Raw genomic sequence first — 20,550 nt, 5'->3', positions numbered from 1 at the left:
TTTTTCCCTTCAAGCCTGTCAGTTTTGCTTCATGAATTTTGGGAATATGCCAGTAGGTACATCCATGTTAATAATTATTATACACTCCTGATAAATTGACATTTTATCATCTTTCCTACTAATACATTTTTTTTTGTTTTAAAGTCTATTTTGTCTGATATTAGTATAGCCACTCCATGTTTCTTATGGTTGCTATTTACATCTTTTTCTGTCCTTTTACTTTCAACCTATTTGCATATTTGAATGAGAGTGTCTTGTAGGCAACACACAGTTGGATCTTGTTTTCTTGTCTATTTTTGTCTTTTGGATTATTTAATCCAGTCACACTTAACATAATTATTGATGTAGTTGAATTATACGAGTTGAACTTATTTCTGCCATTTTTTGTTTTCTAAATATCTTGTCTTTTTTATTGCATTTAATAATTGCTTTATACTTTATTGCTCTACTTCTGCTTCTTTTGTATTACACAAATATTTTCTAGTATAACATTTTAATTCCTTCTATTTTTTACTTGAGTTACTTCCTTAATGACTTCACAAGGGCTTATATATACCTTATCAGAATATACAAGATTTATACTAACCCAGTTTCAATGAAATGTAGTATCTTCTCCTATATAGCTCTATTCTCTTCCTCTTTTTGTGCTTTGTTATATATGTTACATCTATTTTATAATTGCAACTATGTTTTTATAGTTGTTTTATATAACTTAAAGTCTAAGGAGAGCAAATAGTTACATTTTCATATTTATTTTCATTATTGTTGTCACTTGTTCCTGATTTCAAGTTACTGTCTCCTGTTATTACCTTGCTTCCATACAGCTTTGCTTTCACCCACCTTTGTGCTGATATTGAGAAATATTACATTTTATGGTTTACTCCCAATAATACAATTATACACATTGTTTTATATATTTGCTTTTTTAATCAGCTAAGGGATGAAAGGAAAAGAAATATGTATTTACATTCTTTTATAATTACCGGTGTTTTCTTCTTCTCATGTGTATTCAAATTACTCTCTAGGGTCACCTTCTGAAAGGACCTGAAGCCTTAAGAATTTCCTTCAGCCTTTGTTGTAAGGTGGGTCTGGTAGGAACACATTTTCTCAGTTACCTGGGAATGACTTGATTTTGGTTTCATGTTTAAAAGATAGTTTTGTGGGATATAAGATTCTTAGCTATTTTTTTTTCTTTGAGTACTCTGTCAGCCCACTGCTTCTAGTCTCCTTTGTTTTGCATTTATTCTGAGGGATAATTTTGTTGGATGTAGAATTCTTGATTTACTGTTCCTTTTCTTCCTGTACCTAAAATATGTCTTTCACTGCCTTCTGGTCTCCATTATTTCTGATGGAGAGGTCAACTGTTAGTTATATTGTTGCTTTATATGAAATAAATCGTATTTTCTTACTGCTTTCAAGATTTTCCCAACAGTTTGACTGTAAAGTGTCTAGGTGTGGTTCTCTTTGTGCTTATCCTGGGTTTTACTGAAGTTCTTGAATCTGTAGGTTAATCTTTTTCATCAAATTTAGGAAGTTTTCAGCTATTATTTCCCCCAATATTTCTTATGTCCTCCCCTCCTCCACAGACTCCCATTACATATATTGACATGCTTGATGTCCCACGGATTTCAGTATAAATCTTGCCTATAACAAAATGGGGCCCTCTCTTTACATTTACATTTTTTCTGATTCCATTTAATTTTAAAAACTTAGTTTACTGGCTATTAGTTAAGAATTAGGTATTATATTCTAAGGTATATATTAAGTATAAGTATATATTCTATATACTAAGGAGAATAGTATTTAAATCTTTGTTCTGAATACAGAGGAACATAAGAGATGACAAAAGTGAAATAGTAATAAGTGAACTGATAAGAAATGGAAGAAAACTGTTTCCAGTTACAAAATAAGAATTCTCTTCATAAATAATAACTAAAAAGGGAAAATGAGAGAGTGACAGTGGAACAGTAGTGTTCCTCTTGAGACAATGTTTATAAAGCCTTAATATAATCTTTAATGAAAAAGTCATATGCATTATATAAAAAGGGGTCATTATGAGTGATGTGGAGATACATATGCATTCTTAAAAATACCACATCCTTTATACAGATTTAAAATATTTTTTAGCTACATTTATGAGCATTTCAAAAGAATGGCGCTATGTCAACTAAAGAACAACCAATAAATATAATTAGTTCTTCATCAACACAGTAAGGTTAACAACAATATTAAAATACTTTCCCTCATATAGTCAAAATACTAATCTTAATTTTCATTAACATATTTGTAGGCAAATGTGTAATTAACAAACAATGTATAGCACAGAAATGAGAAAAAGTGTTTTAAGTTTAGTTATTTTGATAGGTTTTTCTAATACACATATTGTCAACAATTTATTATAAAAAACCTACATATACAATTAATAAATACTTGATCAAGTCTTTTAAAATATAATCAGAATGAAATGTGTAGAAAGAGACATTTCAAAGTCATAGCAGTTACTACTATCACAATATTTAATCATTTTTACAATAGGTCTGCTGGTTCATTTCAATTCAATCCATTCTCAGAACCATTACATTTCTTGCTGAATTTGATTTAGAGCAAAAGCAAGTTGCTTAATTTTTATTTCCATTGCTTTTTTGTTCTTGCATGTTTCTTCCAGAAGTCCACGCATTTCTTCTTCAACTTGATGAACCTAAATCAACATATAAATTTTATAACATTTACATTTCTTAATGAAAATGTATTTTAAAAAATGCAAAAAGTGAAAAATTTATTCTTATACATTTTGTATTTTGTGATGTTCACTTAAAGCACAGAGGTTAATAAAATGTTAACTTGTTCAAATACTAATAGGGAAAATGTTATACTTTATACACAGTACTTACATGTGTATTTTCCATTTATTTCTCATAGGTTCTTGTGATGAATAATACACGGTAATTTATTTTATATTTATTTTATATTTACCTCTATTTTATAATTTAGAAAACTTGTTCAAGTTGTGTAGCTTCTCAGTAGCATATTTGGATGATACCCAGTCTTCTGACTTAATCTTTCCACTGTCCTGTGCTGATTAGGAATGCTGAATCATGAATTTGACTTACCCTTATAGACTTTAAAAACTGAAACAACCTCCGTTTCCAAAGAAACTCTTTAATTTAAATACTGCATTTCTAAAATTGCTGGTGGTGGTTATAAATTACCATCTTTTTGAGAGATCATCTTATGACTTTATTAACCTACATTCTCCTAGGATTCAATGTATTTGATGCTACTGATTTCTGCTTGAAACTCTCTCTCCTATCATACAACATTCCTGAGAGTACTACCAATATCACCATCCCTTTCTGTTTACTCCCCTCTTCCTAATCTCTAATACAGACTTCCTAATTTTTTTCCCTTTGAAAACTAACATTTTTCCTAATTTAAATGATCACCTCTATGATCATTACAATTTTACTCTATTACAATTTTTTTTTTCATGATTACCACATTTAAGCTTTGGTGAAATTTTTCTATTCTCTAACAAACACCTCCCTTTGATATTACATCATATTGGCAAGATGTCCATAATCAAACACAGTATTTTCCTTTTAGCTAAAGGCCTAATTTTATACTTTATTTAGTAATACCTAATGTACTCTTGTTCAACAATCAGTAGATTTTAAATAAAATATCTGAAACATCTGTTAACTTGAAATGAAATAAAGAACTAAATTTTGAACAAGTTATATTTCCTTATTCATTGTGATTATTTCCAAAGACCTAAATCCCTCTTTCTGGTTACATAGACTCCTGATGCTAATGTCATTTAATTATACAACCTTGATTATAATATATGAAGTATTACTTTCCTTTTCTATTAACTCTTTTCCTTTTCCAGTTGCTGACTTCTGAATCTCCAGTCTTAAAGATATCTGTTTCTTATTATTACTTCAAAATCAGGGAAAAATGGAAATTCATAACTGTCTGCTCATCCAGTGGATTTTAACAGAGGGGTCATATCAGAAGCACCTGTTGAGAAAAATACCTGGGTCTGATCCCAGTCTTAGTGAATGAAAGTCTGAGGGGGAAGCACATGCATATGTATTATTAAAAAGCTCTGCAGGTAATTCTGATGTTTGCCTCTGATTTATTATCATCCTAACCCATTCCTTTGTCAATGATATTAAAATGAGAAACTTGACAGTTTTGAACCCTAATTGATAATAAAACACTCCTTGAGAACTTGTCCTAGGTAGTGATGGATTGTATTTAATATATTCACATTCTCATCTTGCCTATGTGTAACCAAAAGGGCTTCCAGCTGAAATTGGCTAGGGATACAGAAATTTTTATGCAGAGTTCATGGAGTAGGTGCACATCAGAATCAAACTTATAATCTTGGTTTCATTAAAATTATATTCTACAACTAATCTAAGTATTACCGACATTTTGGTCTAGCTTCATAACTGTACTGGCAATTTTCTTCATATCTATTTGGTTATTAAATCATGCTTCCTTTTCTCTTTTATCATTGTCAAAGATCCAATTTACTTAGCTATAACAATTTAATACTGATTATCAGTGAATTTTACTTACAGTACCTTTAAATTTGCAGAATCAATACATTTCTGCTTTTCACTTGCCAGCTGGATTATTTCAGCTTGATGAGCTTCAACAATTGCAACAACTTGTTTTTTAAAGGCATCATCCATACTGTGAAGCTTTTCTATTGCATCCCTTAAAAACAAAACAAACCCACATATCTACTGGTACATATAAAAATTAGGCTGCTTTTTGTCTTTTTAGATGGAAGCTCTTGCATTCATATTTTAATGGAAGCATAACTCCATTAAATAGCAAAGGGCTATCTTGGGTAACTAAAGATATAAGTAGTTCACCATCCAACAGAATCTTAGTAACAGAAGAGAGTAAGGTAACATCAATGGAAGTTTGTTACACTATTACCCTATGAAAGTTAGAGTACATTGGTTCTCATTTATTTTGAGTCTAAGAATGTGGTTTATAAGCACCTTCATAGATGGTACTATCAATCTTTTTTTCCTTCATGTATTAGCAGTGTGATAATAATTTGAGGTATATACACTATAGGAAGGTTCAAGTTTGTAAGCATGTATGTCTGACTTCCCTATGTTAATGCTTAATGGATAAAACCCTATGTTAATAAATTATAAGCAGTATTCACAAAATTTTAGTGCTAAAAGTTTCTTATAGGCCAAATACCCATTCCTTTATATTAAGTATGAATACTTTTATTAAAAACGTTAAGTCCATAATGAACAAACTTCCTGGTTTTGGCACAGCCCATTGTAATAGTGGACTGAACACTGGGACTGAAACTGAGTAGGACCCCGTGGGGCTCCTGGGCATGGAAGCCTTTCTGTGTCCCCATTTCTTGTTTGTAGGGAATAGACTCCAGCCTCCATGACCTTCCCTGAGTTCCAAAGGGCAGATTCAAACAGTTGCTAATGAGGGAAGGGAGGGGATGCAGAGACTAGGGAGAAGACCACCTGACACCAGATTAAAGGAACCAGAGAAGCTCATCAGGAGACCACCTGAGGCCAGATTAAAGGAGTGCAGGCACTGCATACACCCTGATCCTTATTAGCCGTTCCGCCCTTGAACCATTGCTATAAAACTCCTCACTTCCCAGGTTGGGACACAGTTTTTTGAGGCACGAGCCTGTTGTGTCCCCCTTTGCCCAGCAAAGCAATAAAGCCATTCTTCTCTATTTCACCCGAAACTCTGTCTCTGAGACTTGATTCAGCACCAGTGTACAGAGGATGAGTTTTTAGCATCAGGACAATGAATCAAGTCTTTTTTTTTTATTCCCAGTTGCAACAGTTGGTAGCTATGTGACTAAGGGCGAGTCACAAACTCTGTGTTTAAAGTTTGTCAACTATAAAACACAATAATCCTGCCTGTTCAGCCAACCTCACAGAATTATTGCTGGGTTCAAAATAAGATATAAGAAAAAAAAACAATTTATACATTATAAGAAGCTATGCAAATAAAATATATTCTTATGAACAATAATTTACTTATTTTATTAAAATTCCATTAAATTAAAAATCATATTACCAATCTTAGTCATAAAAGCATTAATGTATAAAATCAGGCCTTTATTGTTTTGCTCTTAAAGACATGATGAACAATGCAATATAAGAGATTCTAAAAATTGTCAGGCTTTATGATTCTTATTAAGTTTAGGAACTGCTAGTTATATGAAATGATTGTTTCTTTTAGGATCAAAAGGACTCCAAATTGCAAAGCTGTGACCAGCAGGAGAGAAAACTGCAATAGGTTCCAAGTCAAGGTCTCTGTATTCGTGCTTGGTTGTAAAGCAAAGTGGAACAGGGTCCATTAGCAAATAAACAAATGACTGTATTATCAATCAAAACTTTCTGGGGAGTATAATAACACCTTTTCAAAGAATTAAAATATGAGAAATCAAATTTCCAGGTTCTATTAGACTTGATATAATGGGAACCTACCTCTATATGAGATTTTTGGGCTACCTATATGCCATGTTATCTATGCCATTCTGTATCTTGACATGAGCACTGGTCACTAAACCATGCTACCTAATTTTTAAGGCAGTCAACTTTGTAAATTATTTTAAAAAGTCTAGTTATACAGCTTACAAGGTAAAACCCTCATTTCCTCTAGAGTATTTTATAAAATCCATAAAACAATGGCATATATGTATACATTTTCTTCCCCTTCTTTAAAATCAACTCTTATCCTCAGCTGGTGCAGGCCAACTGCTACTTAAATCTGTTTTAGCTTCTTCAGGAGCTCACTGTTCCTGGTAGTCAGTGATTTCCTCCTCTAAACTCCACATACAACAGCCAAAAATATCACTTGCTGTTTTCATTCAAACAGAGTTTGAAAACAATAATCACAGTAATAAGAATGAAATATTTATACAGCAATTACTATGTGTCAGGCACTATTTAAATGCTAAATAACCCATACAAGCCATATATATATATATATATATATATATATATATATATATATATATACACACATAAATACACATATATATAAAGTTTAAACCTCACATCAAACATTAATGTAGGAAGTATTATAATCTTCATTTTATAGATAGAATGGAAATAAAGTACTTGGCAAATACCTATGTCCAGCATGTTTTTACCCTCCTCACCCCCATCCCCTGTCCCGTTCTACACAACCCACCCATCCCAATTCAGTTTTATGTTTAAAGATATCCCACATACTTTAGGACTTAGTCCTTACTTTTGCAGTTCAATACTTTTGTCTCTTTCTGCTTTAAGTTTCCTTTCTTTGTTTTCAAAGTTTTCTTTCACTTCTTTTACTTGCATTTCAAGATGACACAGAAGCTCTCCTTTGCCATGCCACTTCTGATTAAGTGTACTAATATGAGAAGAAATAATTTAAAAAATAAAATTGGTTATATGAAATTATTAAGCCACATGTTATTTCTCAACAGGAAATTCGTATAATACCTGTAAGCTCTTCTAATTTCTTCAAGTTCTAATTCCTTTACTTTCAACTGCTGTTTTAGTTTTTCTTTTCTTTCATTGTATCTTTCTAGTTTCTCAATTATTTCATCCAGTTGTGAAGATTTTTCATCAAGTTGTTCTTGGGTACATTTTTGTATTTCAGTGATCTTTTCGTGTAAAATTTTGATTTGTTCCTCTCTTTCCTGTAAACACTTCATTTTTACAGGAAAAAAATCATTATTTAAAAAAATAATTATTTTTATTAATCTTATATTTTCTTTTTTCTTTTCTTTTTTTTGACAGTTTTTGCTTTATTTATTTATTTATTTATGGCTGTGTTGGGTCTTCGTTTCTGTGCGAGGGCTTTCTCTAGTTGTGGCAAGCGGGGACCACTCTTCATCACGGTGCGCGGGCCTCTCACTGTCGTGGCCTGTCTTGTTGCGGAGCACAGGCTCCAGACGCGCAGGCTCAGTAGCCGCGGCTCACGGGCCCAGTTGCTCTGCGGCATGTGGGATCTTCCCGGACCAGGGCTCAAACCCATGTCCCCTGCATTGGCAGGCAGACTCTCAACCACTGCGCCACCAGGGAAGCCCAATTTTTATTAATCTTGAATGTCTCATTTCCTAATTAATTCAGTATGATTTAAAATTATTATAAAAACTATAGATTAAAAAATAAATTGAACATTCAAAGAATGTTTTAGAAAAGATTTACAGAACATTTAAAAAATCACAATCAATAAGGAATAGCACTACTACTATGTTTTAACTGCCACTAAGAAAGATGCACTATTTACACTTTTTATTTCATTAAGTTAGTAACTACTAACCACACAGAGGGAGTAGAAGGAAAAGAAAACTGTACAATGAAAATTTCAGTTAACATGGAATACAGCAAAGACTTATGTTCACTGTGCATGTATGACACAAATTAAAATGTTATTTCTAGTATGCTAACAAGCGTCTTCTGCATGAGGATGATCAAATACTTTAAAATAAAGTATGATTTCATCACTATTACAATGTCACATGAAAATAGGCTCTACATCCCCCAAAACTTCCTTTTATTATATCTTCTATACTGTGAGTCATACTTTATCCTCTATTTGCATATTACAAATCAGAGGATAATGAAAGCCCAACACCACCTTAGGCACTGTTAAGCGTTTGCAGGTATTAGGCCTTATATGGGTTATTTACTTCAACGAACATGTTTGCTTTTAGGGGGTATGCCTGGATGGCTGGAACAGCCCTGCTATAACACCAACTACTGATATTAGTCTCTGAAAGTGAGAAAAGATGAAATTGGCAGTTTTTGTTTTTACCCTGTTTCCCCTGTCCCACCTTGCCTTTTTTTCCCTTTTGGGAAGAAGATATAGGCAAACAAACAAATGCTGAACAAAGCTAATTTAGGCATGAATTCATCAGTATTTTAAAAAATGTGGTTCAATTCCTCAGTGTGTTATATATCTAAAAATTCTAAGCAAAGGTATCAGGTAGTCTTCTAGTCTTGACCAACATTTGCATAAAAGGAATGAATTGTTTATTCTCTCCTCACAACTCTCGTACTTAAGAGTAATACTTAAGTACTTAGAGGAGAGCAGTCTTGACACATATTATATTAGGAATCCACAGAAGCTATAGAAGATTCTTATGAAAAACCCCATTAATAAAAAGAATAACATTGTAGCATCAGAGAATTTTGTGATCCGTACTTAAAAGTACCAAAATAATACACAGGAGGAGACCAAATCTCAGAAGATTTGTTTCTGATTTCCAGTCAGAAGCTAACTACAGAATCTACTTAATTGAAAACATTGAACTCCAAATTTTGCAGATTAGGTCATTATCCCTTTAAGTTATTAGCTATGATGAATTTACTGCTAAAAGAAATTATGCCTAGCTATCTCTGTATGTTCTGTGATTAGATGGAATGCACCATTAATGCTCATATCTTTGAGACTGATACAGTGTTCTTTAAAGTAAATGTACTAAGTTGTGAAAAGAAAAATGATGAGTTGAAAATCTGAAAACTTTTTTTTTAACCCAAAATCTGAAACTAAAAGTCATCTGTTTTTTGGCTCCACTATTTATTCATTTCTAGTCATTTCCTCCCAAAACTCTGCTCAGAGATTAATAAGCAGTAGTCTTACTGTGGAAGTAGTTATGTCAACCACAAGTATTATACCAAGTATAGATTTTTAAAACAAGAAAAAATGCTCACTGCTAAAAAATTTAAATAATTTTCAGTGTAGCTTGGCATGTATGACAGATATAATTGAAATTATGGTTTCATGCAAAACCAAAAAACCAGTGTAATTGTTTAGGGTTATACAGTTCAAGCATTCACAGCCTAAATCTAGCTATGGATATAGCAACATGGTGATAAATATGTTTCTTTATTTTCTGTACTTGACGAAGTTAAGTTCTCAAGGAGTTTCTTAAAAATGACTAAGGGAAAAAAAACCCAAATCTTAGGTAGTTATAATTACTCTAAAGAATGAGTTCCTAACTTTTTGGGTGATAATCTTACTTACAAGTTTCTTAAAAACCTTTTCTCAGCTATTTTTATACCTTAAAGATAATCTCTAGAAGAAAATTTTGGAGTTCAAATTTGATTCACTGTTCAAGCTAACTTTCAGAATATTTCTCTGGAAATTTTCATATAAGATACTTTGAAACAAGTGATCCTGTTAGTATTCTCTCTTAAGATAGGCCATATTGAAGAAGAGGGTAAAAACGGTTTCCCTTGGGAACAAGCATGAATCTTTTACATTCTTTCTATTCAGATACTTTAAAATACAGGACAGTAGGTTCCGTCATAATTTCGAAACGTGAATTAGCAATACTGGAAGATACTAAACAAGGAAAAGTTTAAATAAAATATTTGTTTTTGTGGTTCCTAACCCTTTATGGACACTACTTCCAATTATTTCAAAGGGCCATAATAACATTTTCCATAAAATTTTGAGGTAAAAGTAATTTCAAGTTAATAAGTTAATAAATAAATGTCATATATAACTTTTAAAAGCAAAGAGGCAAACATAAAAGAAAAAACAGGATAATATGTCTTAAATTCCATAACAGTTGGGATGCATTGAGACAAATATTTATTATTATACTTTGATCCACAGATTTTTCAAACTTTCCACATGTTCTTTTCCTATAATAAAATGTCAAACTTACTTCTTTTAATTTTCCAATGGTTTCAGTTTGGTCTTCTACGATTTTGCACTTAATTCTTAATGTGTCATTATCACGTTCATTTGCCTTTCGCAGAGATTCATTCTCCCTACACAAACTTTCGATTTGAGCCTCTAGTCTCCCATGATCTTGGGCTAGAGAAGATCCTAAGAAACAAACATCATCAGTAAAAAACTTAAAAAGACCTGGAGAATTTATATTTTATGAACATCTAATTTTACAATGTATAATATAGTAAATAAAAAGAAAAGCTGAATAAAGAAACAAAATATATAATAGCACAATATGAAGAAGAAAGGGGAAAAGAACAAAAAGGCCTTCTAATAAACAACTGTGGCTATTTGAGAACCTAAAACCACAAATCATGAACAAGTAACTCAGACATGAAATATTTAATGGGTCATGTTATGCTGTCCAAACAAAATCATATAATAGATTTCTATATGGAATGGACAAATGAACAATGTTCCATTTAGGCCAACACCTACTATTCATAATTTGTGAAGTCTCTAAGAATGCCTTAAAATGGTGTATATCTCTTGCCTTATGGTGACTGGAAAGGGAATGAGACTGAGGGTAAGTTTACCTGAACCTAAAGTGGTTTTCATTCATAAACGATTTCACATTTCTCCACATATAACAACATAAATGTTACCAACATTTTTAGCTAAAAAAAAAAAAAGAATGCTGCATATGTACAAATAATTTAAAATCACTAGATAAGGAAGAATTGTTTTCAACAACCTATTCAGTTGTAGCATTGTAAATATATACCTGTTCAGAAACGTAACCAAATTATAGTGGGGAAGAAAACCAACAGCAAAAAATCAGAGCTATAACTTCATAACAGGTGTAATAAACTACTTCCCAATCCCTAAGTATAATTTCATTCCTGTTTGACTGGCAAATGACTACTTCTCCTTTCATATACAGTGTCACCTTCTTTCTTGGTATGTATAGGCAGAGTTAAGCCCTTCCTTTTCTAATACCCAGATTTGTTGGATTAGCAGAATGGGCTATTTTTTCCCTTTGAAAATTGAGAATTTTACCCTGTTGTGCCAACTCATGTCCCCATACTTTTCTTTCTGTCCTTAAACCATAAATTAGCGATTCCTTGGCTGCTAGTTCGGAAATAAGCTGCATTTTTTCATGCTTGAGAAGTTCTATTTGAATACTCTTCTGCTTGTCATCTTCAATTAAAATTTCAAGTGTGTTGACTTGATTCTGTACACCACCAAAACACATTGAAAAAAATGCAAAGTAATTATTATATTTAAGGGCTTCTTTATTTTTTTTGCATTTTATGAGAAAAAATGTTATTTAAGCAAATACAAATTAAATGTTCCTAAATTTTACATCAGAAAATGTTTAAATTTTATTAACTAAAGATAAATGTAGGTCATGAAATAAAAAGTCAAATTTTAAGAGCCTACTCCTTTAAATGCTCTGAATTTTATTTAATATCTTAAAAGAGCAACTATACATGTAATGCTCAAAATTTCTCATGAAATATTGAATATTTATATCAATAGTCTAAAGGTTACTTATAGAAAGTGAGTCCTTTTGGGCAAAATACCACTAATATTTAAAATTGAGACAACAGAAATAAAGTAGTTAAAAATTTATTATAGTTAGGTATATGTAAAAACAACCACTACCACAAAATTAATACATCAACAATTCATGTATTTCCCAAACTTCAACCACCTCTATCACTGTAAAACTGGTACATTTACTTAGTATGCTTCTTAAAATTAATTCACTTATTTTACTTAAATACTATTTTAGTGTAAGTAATACAATCTGTGCAATCATGGTTTATCTCCTAATTATATTAATTTTCACACACGTAAGAATATATAAGTAGTGTTATCTAGTTCATAATTGTGTACTTCCTAAAATCATCACAATATTTTTGAGAAAATGACATAAAAAATTAAAAAGGAAATATGATGTTACAATGTCTTACCTGTAAATTTGTTGCTGTTTCCTGTTTCAATTTAGAAACTTCGGCCAGTTTTGTTTTTTGTTCCTTCACCATACTGGTTAGATCTTTAATTAAAGAGGAAGATTCATTTTCTTTTCGTTGAGCCCAAACAAGAGCATGCTTGCTCTTTGCTAATTCAGCTGTGACATTTTCAAAACCATCTTTAACCTATATTTCAAAATTGCATTGTAAATAGCAGTTCTGCAAATATTTAGAAAATACCTGTTTCTGGAAACAGCTTACTTCTTTCATTTTTAGAATGTGAATAAAATTCACATATAATTGGCTTTGCAGGCTAGCCAGGCTGTATGTGTTTGTGTTGTAAGTCCTCAACCCTGCTATTATAACATAAAAGCAGCCACAGATACTATGTAAACAAGTGAGCATGACTCTGTTCTAATAAAACTATTTATAGAGCCCGGAGACTTTAGTTTGCCAATCCCTGCTCTATAGTAATAGAGAATTCAGGTTTCCTAATTCCTATTCATGCCCTCTTTACTTGACCATTTATAACCTCACTTAGCTCTGGCAATAGCAATGAAGATTAGCTATTATTTATGTGAAGCAATAAGGCTCTAAGAATTTAAGTAATTTGGTTAAGATCATATAGCCAACATGCAAATAGAGCTAGAATTCTAAAAGATAGTCCTCTTATCAAACCATATCTTGTTGATTCTGTTTTCAATAAAAAGCTAGATGCCAATTCTTACATCTTTAAATCTTCTGGCTTCAACAGTTAAAGCAATTCGGAATTCATTTTCTAAATCCATATACTGTTGGTTTAATGCATCAATTTTGTCTTGGTATTCTTTTATAACTTGTTCATGTTTTCTCTCTTCTTTAGCAATTTCTTTAGCTAAGGCTTCCTGGAACTCAGCTTCACTAAGAAACTCCCTTGTTTCAAGGTCTTTCCTGGAATGAAAAACAAATAAAAATCTCAGGATGCTGTTTATCTGGAAAGAAAAACTTTAAAGGTCTTTAAATAGTTATTAAATGTTCTATATTCCCTATTGTTAAAGATCAGCTCCTCACTTTCACACACAGAAAACTAGGGAAAGGGTGGTAGATACAGAAAGAATATGAGTTTTGACTGCGTATTCAGTGGTGACAGGGATAAGAGGAGTATGCCAAATCTTAACTTCACTGAGATAGTTCAGAATCATTTTATGGTTTCTAAAATTCTTTGGGTGCATTCACAGAAGTCAGGTTCTGTCTCACTGCATCTTTTACTTTGGTTGAGTCTTTGACATACAATAAATACAGTCTGACTGGTCCTGGTGGCTGGTTAATTGAAAACAACAGTTATGTATGAAACTTCACCAATCTTTTAATATAGGGCCAGTTTTTTAATTTAAATGTGAATTCATTCTTCAGAGTTCTCCATTATTTTTCTTGAATAAATCAAACTCATCACACAAAACCCATTATTTCTGGTTTTGGTTTCTTTAAACTAGAACAAGTTAAAAGATATCTGCAAAGAAAATTAAGTGCCAATTTTTAGATTTTTGTGATTATTTGCCCCCCAATCTTTTATAGTTGTCTTGACCACACATATGATGACAATTTTCCCCAGAGCATCAAAATTTATATATTAAAGTTTGATTTACACAAGGACAAAACCAAAACAGGCCTGAGAACAAACACAATTAACTCATGGCAATCATACAATTCAACTGGTAGTAAGCAGATAACTAGCTGAATGTGCTTAAATTACTGTGGACTCTAAAAAGCAGGTGTTGGACCAAATCTGGCCTGCTGCCCTTCTTGTGGGGAAGTAAACTTTGACTGAAACACATCCACGCGCATTCATTTATGTGCTGTCTGTGGTTACTTCTGTGGTACAAAGAGATAGCTAGGCATGACCTGAAAAGCCTAAAATATTGATATTTTCTATCTGGACCTTCACAGAGAAAGTTTGTTGAACCCTGCTTCAAAGGGACAAAGAATACTGATAATTTAACAAGTAGTTACTTGGAAGTCAATTAAAACAGCTTTCTCTGTATTACAATGATCAACTTTTAGTTGGGCTTAGAGAAATGGAAAATGAGCTTCATTGCTATAAGCCCATACCTCAACCTCAATAAAGTTACTGATTTGTCTTTAAGCTACGAGTTCTAACTCTAAGACTGATTCTAAAGCATACATAAAAATGTCATTCTCCATGAGCTAACTGTGCCAGACTTCACCACTGCTCAATCACTGTCTAGTCTTGGCAGGGGCAGGGGGGAAAACCAAATAACTTTTTCCAATTTTTAAATGTCCATATTTTCCTAAAATATACATATTTCATTTACCTGTGTTCTTGTTCTTTCAGTGCAAGAAGTTCATGCAGTTGTTGCACCTGTTCCTTTTCTTGATGAAGAGAAGTTCTAAGTAAGTTTATTTCTCTATCAGCGGCTGCGGCTTTGAGTTCCACCTCTTGGATAAGTTGCATCTGAATAAAATACACACCATTACAGTATTTAGATAATAACCTCCTCTGCTTCTATTTTAATGTCAGTTCCCCAAAGACAAGTGCCTTCTAAATAATAGGACCTAGTGACTAAGTGCCTTCTAAATAATAGGACCTAGTGACTAAGCTGATTTTCAAAATTTATTAAATAATTCTATGGTCACATAAAGTGTAGTCTTAGAAGCATCAAACACATTAGCATTATTAGCATTACCTCTTATTTCACCACAGACTTTATAGAAAATTCCCATTCAGAAGGCATGAAAATTAAAAGCCTCCAAGCACCCCAAGGAGACATTTAAAAACTGGCTCTTAAACACAAGCCTAACAACCTGCAGCATTTCCACCAACTCTGCTTTGTGAATGCTGGCAGCCCTAATTGAAGAAATGATTCCATAGGTTAAATTACTGGCACATTTAAACTAATTTTTGGATTCGGCCTAACATCCTTTATGTTTACTATATAATGACATAATTTGTTTCAGGACAGAAGCTATGAATGTGTTAATTCATGGGACTGATAGAGTAAAATAGAGAAATACCTGTGCTGCTTGCTGTTGCCCTTTTTGTCTCTCCTTTTTTTCTAATGCTTTTTCCAGGGTTCTTAAGTGTCTAACGTGATCCTCTTGTTGATCTCTTGCTTTAATTAATTCAATAGTTAGTTTTTTAATTTCATTTTGAAGTCTGTGAACCATAATTTCGAGTTGTAGTTTGGAATTTCTCTCTTTAAAAATAATTTCCTTTAGCCTAAAGCATAAATCAAATGTTGCTTTAAGTATATTAGACATATAGAAGGATAAAAACTGTACTAAACATTAAAAGTTACAGTAGAGAGGAAGATTTGAAGTATGTTCCAAATTCTCCTTAGATAAAAAATGTTGAAAAACAGTATGCCTTTCGCCCATCCCTGAAACTAGCATTGGGCCAAGAGGGAAGACATTTTACATAAATTAATGAAACTTTATCTAAGAAGATGTGGTACATATATACAGTGGAATATTACTCAGCCATAAAAAGGAATGAAATAGTGCCATTTACAGAAACATGGACAGACCCAGAGATTGTCACACAGAGTGAACTTAAGTCAGAAAGAGAAAAACAAATATCGTATAATATTGCTTATATGTGGAATCTAGAAAAATGGTACAGATGAACTTACTGGCAAAGCAGAAATAGTCACAGATGTAGAGAACAAACTTATGGTTACCAAGCGGGGTGGGGTGGGACAAATTGGGAGACTGGGATTTACATATATATACTACTATGTATAAAATAGATAACTAATGAGAACCTACTGTTTAGCACAGGGAACTCTACTCGGTGTTCTATGGTGACCTAAATGGGAAGAAAACCTAAAAAAGAGTGGATATATGTATATGTATAAGTGATTCACTTTGCTGCACAGCAGAAACTAACACAACATTGTAAAGCAACTATACTCCAATAAAAATTAAAAAAAATTACAAAGCTGTAGTAACTTAAAACGGTATGGCACTGGCACAAAAACAGACACATTGACCAATGGAACAGAATAGAAAACCTAGAAATAAACCCACACATATATGGTCAACTAATTTTCAACAAAGCCCCTAAGAATACATAGTGGAGAAAGGACAGTCTCTTCAACAAATGGTATGGGGAAAACTGGATATCTACATGAAAAAAAATGAAATTGGGTCTTATCTTACACCATACACAAAAATCAACATGAACTGGGTTAAGAACATAGACATAAGACCTGAGACCATAAAACTCCTGGAAGAAAACATAGAAGGAAACTCCATGATAATGATCTTGGCAATGATTTTTCCATGGGGACACCAAAAGCATGAACGAGAAAAGCAAAAATAAACAAGTAGGACTACATCAAAATAAAAAGTTTCTGCACAGCAAAGGAAACAATCAAGAAACTAAAAAGGCAACCTGACAAATGGGAAAAAATATTTGCAAACCATATATATGATAATGGGATAATATCCAAAATATGTAAAGAATTCATATAACTCAAAAGCAGAGAAACCACAAAAAAACCAATTTTAAAATGGGCAAAACCTTCAAATAGACATTTCTCCAAAAATATGCAAATGGCCAAAAAGTATACAAAAACATGTTCAATGCCACTATTCATCAAGAAAATGCAAATCAAAACCACAGTGAGGTATCACCTCACACCTGTTAGGATGGCTATTATCCAAAAGCCAGAAGATAACAAGTCTTAGTGAGGATATGGAGAAAAGGGAGGCCTTATACACTGTTGGTGAGAATTTAAACTGGTGCAGCCATTATGGAAAATAGCATGGAGGTTCTTCAAAAAATTAAAAACAGAACTACCATAAAAGTGGGATCCACCAATCCCAATTCTGGGTATATATCCAAAGGAAATGAAAGCAGTATCTCAAAGAGATACCTGCATTCCCATCTACACTGTGGCATTATTTGCAGTATCGAGATATGGAATCAACCTAAATGTCTATTAATGGATGAATGGATTAAAAGGTTATAAATAAATAAATAAATAAACAAACAAACAAATAAATGCCATATTAGTCAGCCTAATAAAGAATGAAATCTGGCCATTTGTGACAAAACGGATGAACGTGGAGGAGATTATGCTAAGTGAAATAAATGGTGATATCACTTATAAGTGGGATCTAAAAAAAGTTGAACTCATGGGACTTCCCCGATGGTCTAGTGGGTAAAACTCCACACTCCTAATGCAGAAGGCCCAGGTTTGATCCCTGATTGGGGAACTAGATCCTGCATGCATGCTGCAACTAAGAGTCTGCATGACGCAACTAAAGATCCCGTGTGCCACAACTAAGACCTGGCACAGCCAAAATAAATAAATAAATATTAAAAAAAAAAAAGTTGAACTCATAGAAACAGAGAGTAGAATGGTGGTGACCAAGGGTCAGGAGTGGGGGGAATGTTGGCCAAAGGGTACAAGCTTTCAATTATGAGTAAGTTCCAGAGACCTAATGTACAACATGGTGACTAAAGTTAAAAGTAGTGCATTGTATACTTGAAATTTTTTAAGCAAGTAGATATTAAGTATTCTCAACACACAAGAAAACAACTATATGAGGTGAAGGATATATTAATTCGCTTGACTGTGGTAATGATTTCACAATGTATAACAAAACATCACATTGTACATCTTAAATATATACAATTTTTATTTGTCAATTATACCTCAACAAAGCTGAAAAATAAAATATTGAGTTTGAGAAAAAAAATAAATTAATGAAACTTTATCTTTTGTGAACTTTACTATTCAACAGCAAAACTACAAAACACATTTTTTCAGGCATTGTGCTAGATGTCAGCTTAAAAGCCAGCAAGATGAATAAGATACAGCCTGGTCTTCAAGGAGCTTAATATCTAGCAGAGGGGACACAGATGCATTTATAAAGAAAGCTACAGGAGAGGAGCAATATCTGAACAGATACATGGAAGTCAATTCTGACTTCCCTGTATCTTCCCCAGACACTAAGTACTATATCCTAGTACTATACTACCTCTGTGTTACTTAGAGCCTTTTGACTAAAAACTCTTAACTAGTTTCAGTAAGAAAGGAGAATTTATTGACCCACATAACCAATTCAGAGGCTGGGGTGGCACTATTCTGAGGGACAGCTGAAACCGAGGATATGAATACCATCAGGTCTCTCTGGTTCCCTATAGGCTGGTTTCAGTTTTTCCTATGGCAGCCTTCTTTGTAACATGCCAGGGAGATGGGGAAGACTATAAGCATCTCTGACAGCAGTGAGAACCAAACAGAAAAGGTTATCTTTCTCTAGTTCAACTGAGAACTGAGCTCTGGGAAAGGCTCTGGTTAGTCCAATTTGGTTCATATGCCCACTCCATGCAGCGGTCACTGTGGCCATGTGGGCTAAGGCCAGGGGCTCACCTCTTAACCAATATTATAGGCAGAGAGGCAGTTCATGACAGAACAGAAGTCAAGTGTTTGAAAAGGGGACAACGAATAGCAAAGACATAGCCTCATGAAGGAATTTCTGAGCTAGGCAGCCACTCCAATGTGTACCTACTATAATTGCCTACTATAATTGTACTACTATAAGTGCTCATTCAAGAAGAAGAAGAGATAAAAATTGAAAGAAGCCCCATGGAAAAAATCTTATGACCTTTAAGGAAAAGCATAACTTTCAAAATAATTGCCTATAGGAAACAGAAGAGAAAAGTTATTGTTATTTCAGAAAACCGTTTGGTATTCACACATCTTGGAATAAGACAATCCTGTATTACATAATTTACTACAGAAAAAAAAAGAGATAAAACGGGAAATGGAATAAGATGGAATAAAAACATTAGAATTAAGAAACTTGGGTTATCTGGTACTGAAGCCCATTGTTGAGAAGAATATGCAACAGAGACTGATTATGACCCAGAATGCCTAAAGAAAAAGTGTGCCAAGCCCCGTCCTTTACAGAAAAAGTCTGCCAATCCCAGCTCTACACTCTTCATGTTTTTCACTTATAATACTTTTTTTATTGATCTGACATCTCCCAGCTTTAGGGCTCAAATTAATATCCTGAATCCTTTGTTAATGTAAAAAACTGACAAAGCCCTAAACCTTTAAATAAAATTAGTTCAAACTAAAACCACATGCATAGTTTTTTTTTTATCATACTACAGCTAGTTTAAACTAAGGCATTCCAGTTCCAAGTTCAGCATTCTTTGTGCTATGAGATAACTTAAGGTTTACAGACTTTCCCCTTACCTATCTGTAGTAAGAAGAGCCAGGCTATGAATATCTTTTTTTTCATTTGCATGTTTATGCAGTTCATCAATATAATCCATAAGTTTCTTTTCAGTTTGTTCAGCTTTCCATCTCTTCTCTCTCTCTTGGTCTAGTTCCTCAACAAGTGCCTGAAAGAAAACAATATTGTTATGTGAACTTGGAAAAGTTACCTAACCTCTCACTGCCTCAATTTTCTCATTTATAATGTGGGAATAAGAGCATCTAATTCAAAGGGCTGTGGTGAGAATTAACCAAAAGAATGGAAGTAAAGCATGTAGAACAGTGTCTGGCACAAAATAGCCACTCAATAAATGTTAGCTGCTATTAATATTGTCATAATGATTTTTATTATTTTCTAAATATTAAGGCCTTTATACCTGAGAATAAGGCTACAAAACCAATAGCATGAAAGGTGTGAAATGTTTCAAAAAGTAATCATACTATTGGAAGAATAGTGCACATTACAATCCTAAGTATAACCAGTTGTTCACAGTAAAATAAGGGTAAGTTAATAAAAAAGATAAAATAAATCAATGTGTGCTAAAAATTCTTAACAACATGTGAATGATTAAGGAAAATATTGAAGAATTTAAAAATTCTTGAATGCCTCTTAATCTGGAATCCATGGGTCCAAAACTGGGTTTCAA

The 20,550-nt window shown here is 32.9% G+C and overlaps 1 protein-coding gene across 1 annotated transcript in view; it reads right to left on the bottom strand.

Moving 5' to 3' along the window:
* Positions 1 to 2,412: 2,412 nt before the first annotated feature.
* The window catches only part of LRRCC1 (leucine rich repeat and coiled-coil centrosomal protein 1), a 33,611-nt gene continuing 15,473 nt past the window's right edge, over positions 2,413 to 20,550 (bottom strand). Inside the window, exons 9-19 of the mRNA XM_060116295.1 lie at positions 19,883 to 20,031; positions 15,684 to 15,888; positions 14,984 to 15,123; positions 13,400 to 13,601; positions 12,672 to 12,857; positions 11,752 to 11,926; positions 10,685 to 10,848; positions 7,503 to 7,711; positions 7,273 to 7,410; positions 4,593 to 4,728; positions 2,413 to 2,698 (exon numbers count right to left, since the gene is read on the bottom strand). Of these exons, the coding sequence (XP_059972278.1) occupies positions 2,576 to 2,698; positions 4,593 to 4,728; positions 7,273 to 7,410; positions 7,503 to 7,711; positions 10,685 to 10,848; positions 11,752 to 11,926; positions 12,672 to 12,857; positions 13,400 to 13,601; positions 14,984 to 15,123; positions 15,684 to 15,888; positions 19,883 to 20,031 (1,827 nt within the window). The 3' untranslated portion in view covers positions 2,413 to 2,575. The remainder of the gene's footprint in view (positions 2,699 to 4,592; positions 4,729 to 7,272; positions 7,411 to 7,502; positions 7,712 to 10,684; positions 10,849 to 11,751; positions 11,927 to 12,671; positions 12,858 to 13,399; positions 13,602 to 14,983; positions 15,124 to 15,683; positions 15,889 to 19,882; positions 20,032 to 20,550) is intronic.

Source organism: Mesoplodon densirostris, chromosome 13 (assembly GCF_025265405.1).
Source record: "Mesoplodon densirostris isolate mMesDen1 chromosome 13, mMesDen1 primary haplotype, whole genome shotgun sequence".
NCBI classification, from domain to species: Eukaryota; Metazoa; Chordata; class Mammalia; order Artiodactyla; family Ziphiidae; genus Mesoplodon; species Mesoplodon densirostris.
The sequence above is the reverse complement of the archived record's forward strand: the minus strand, read 5'-3'. Positions and strand labels throughout refer to the sequence as shown.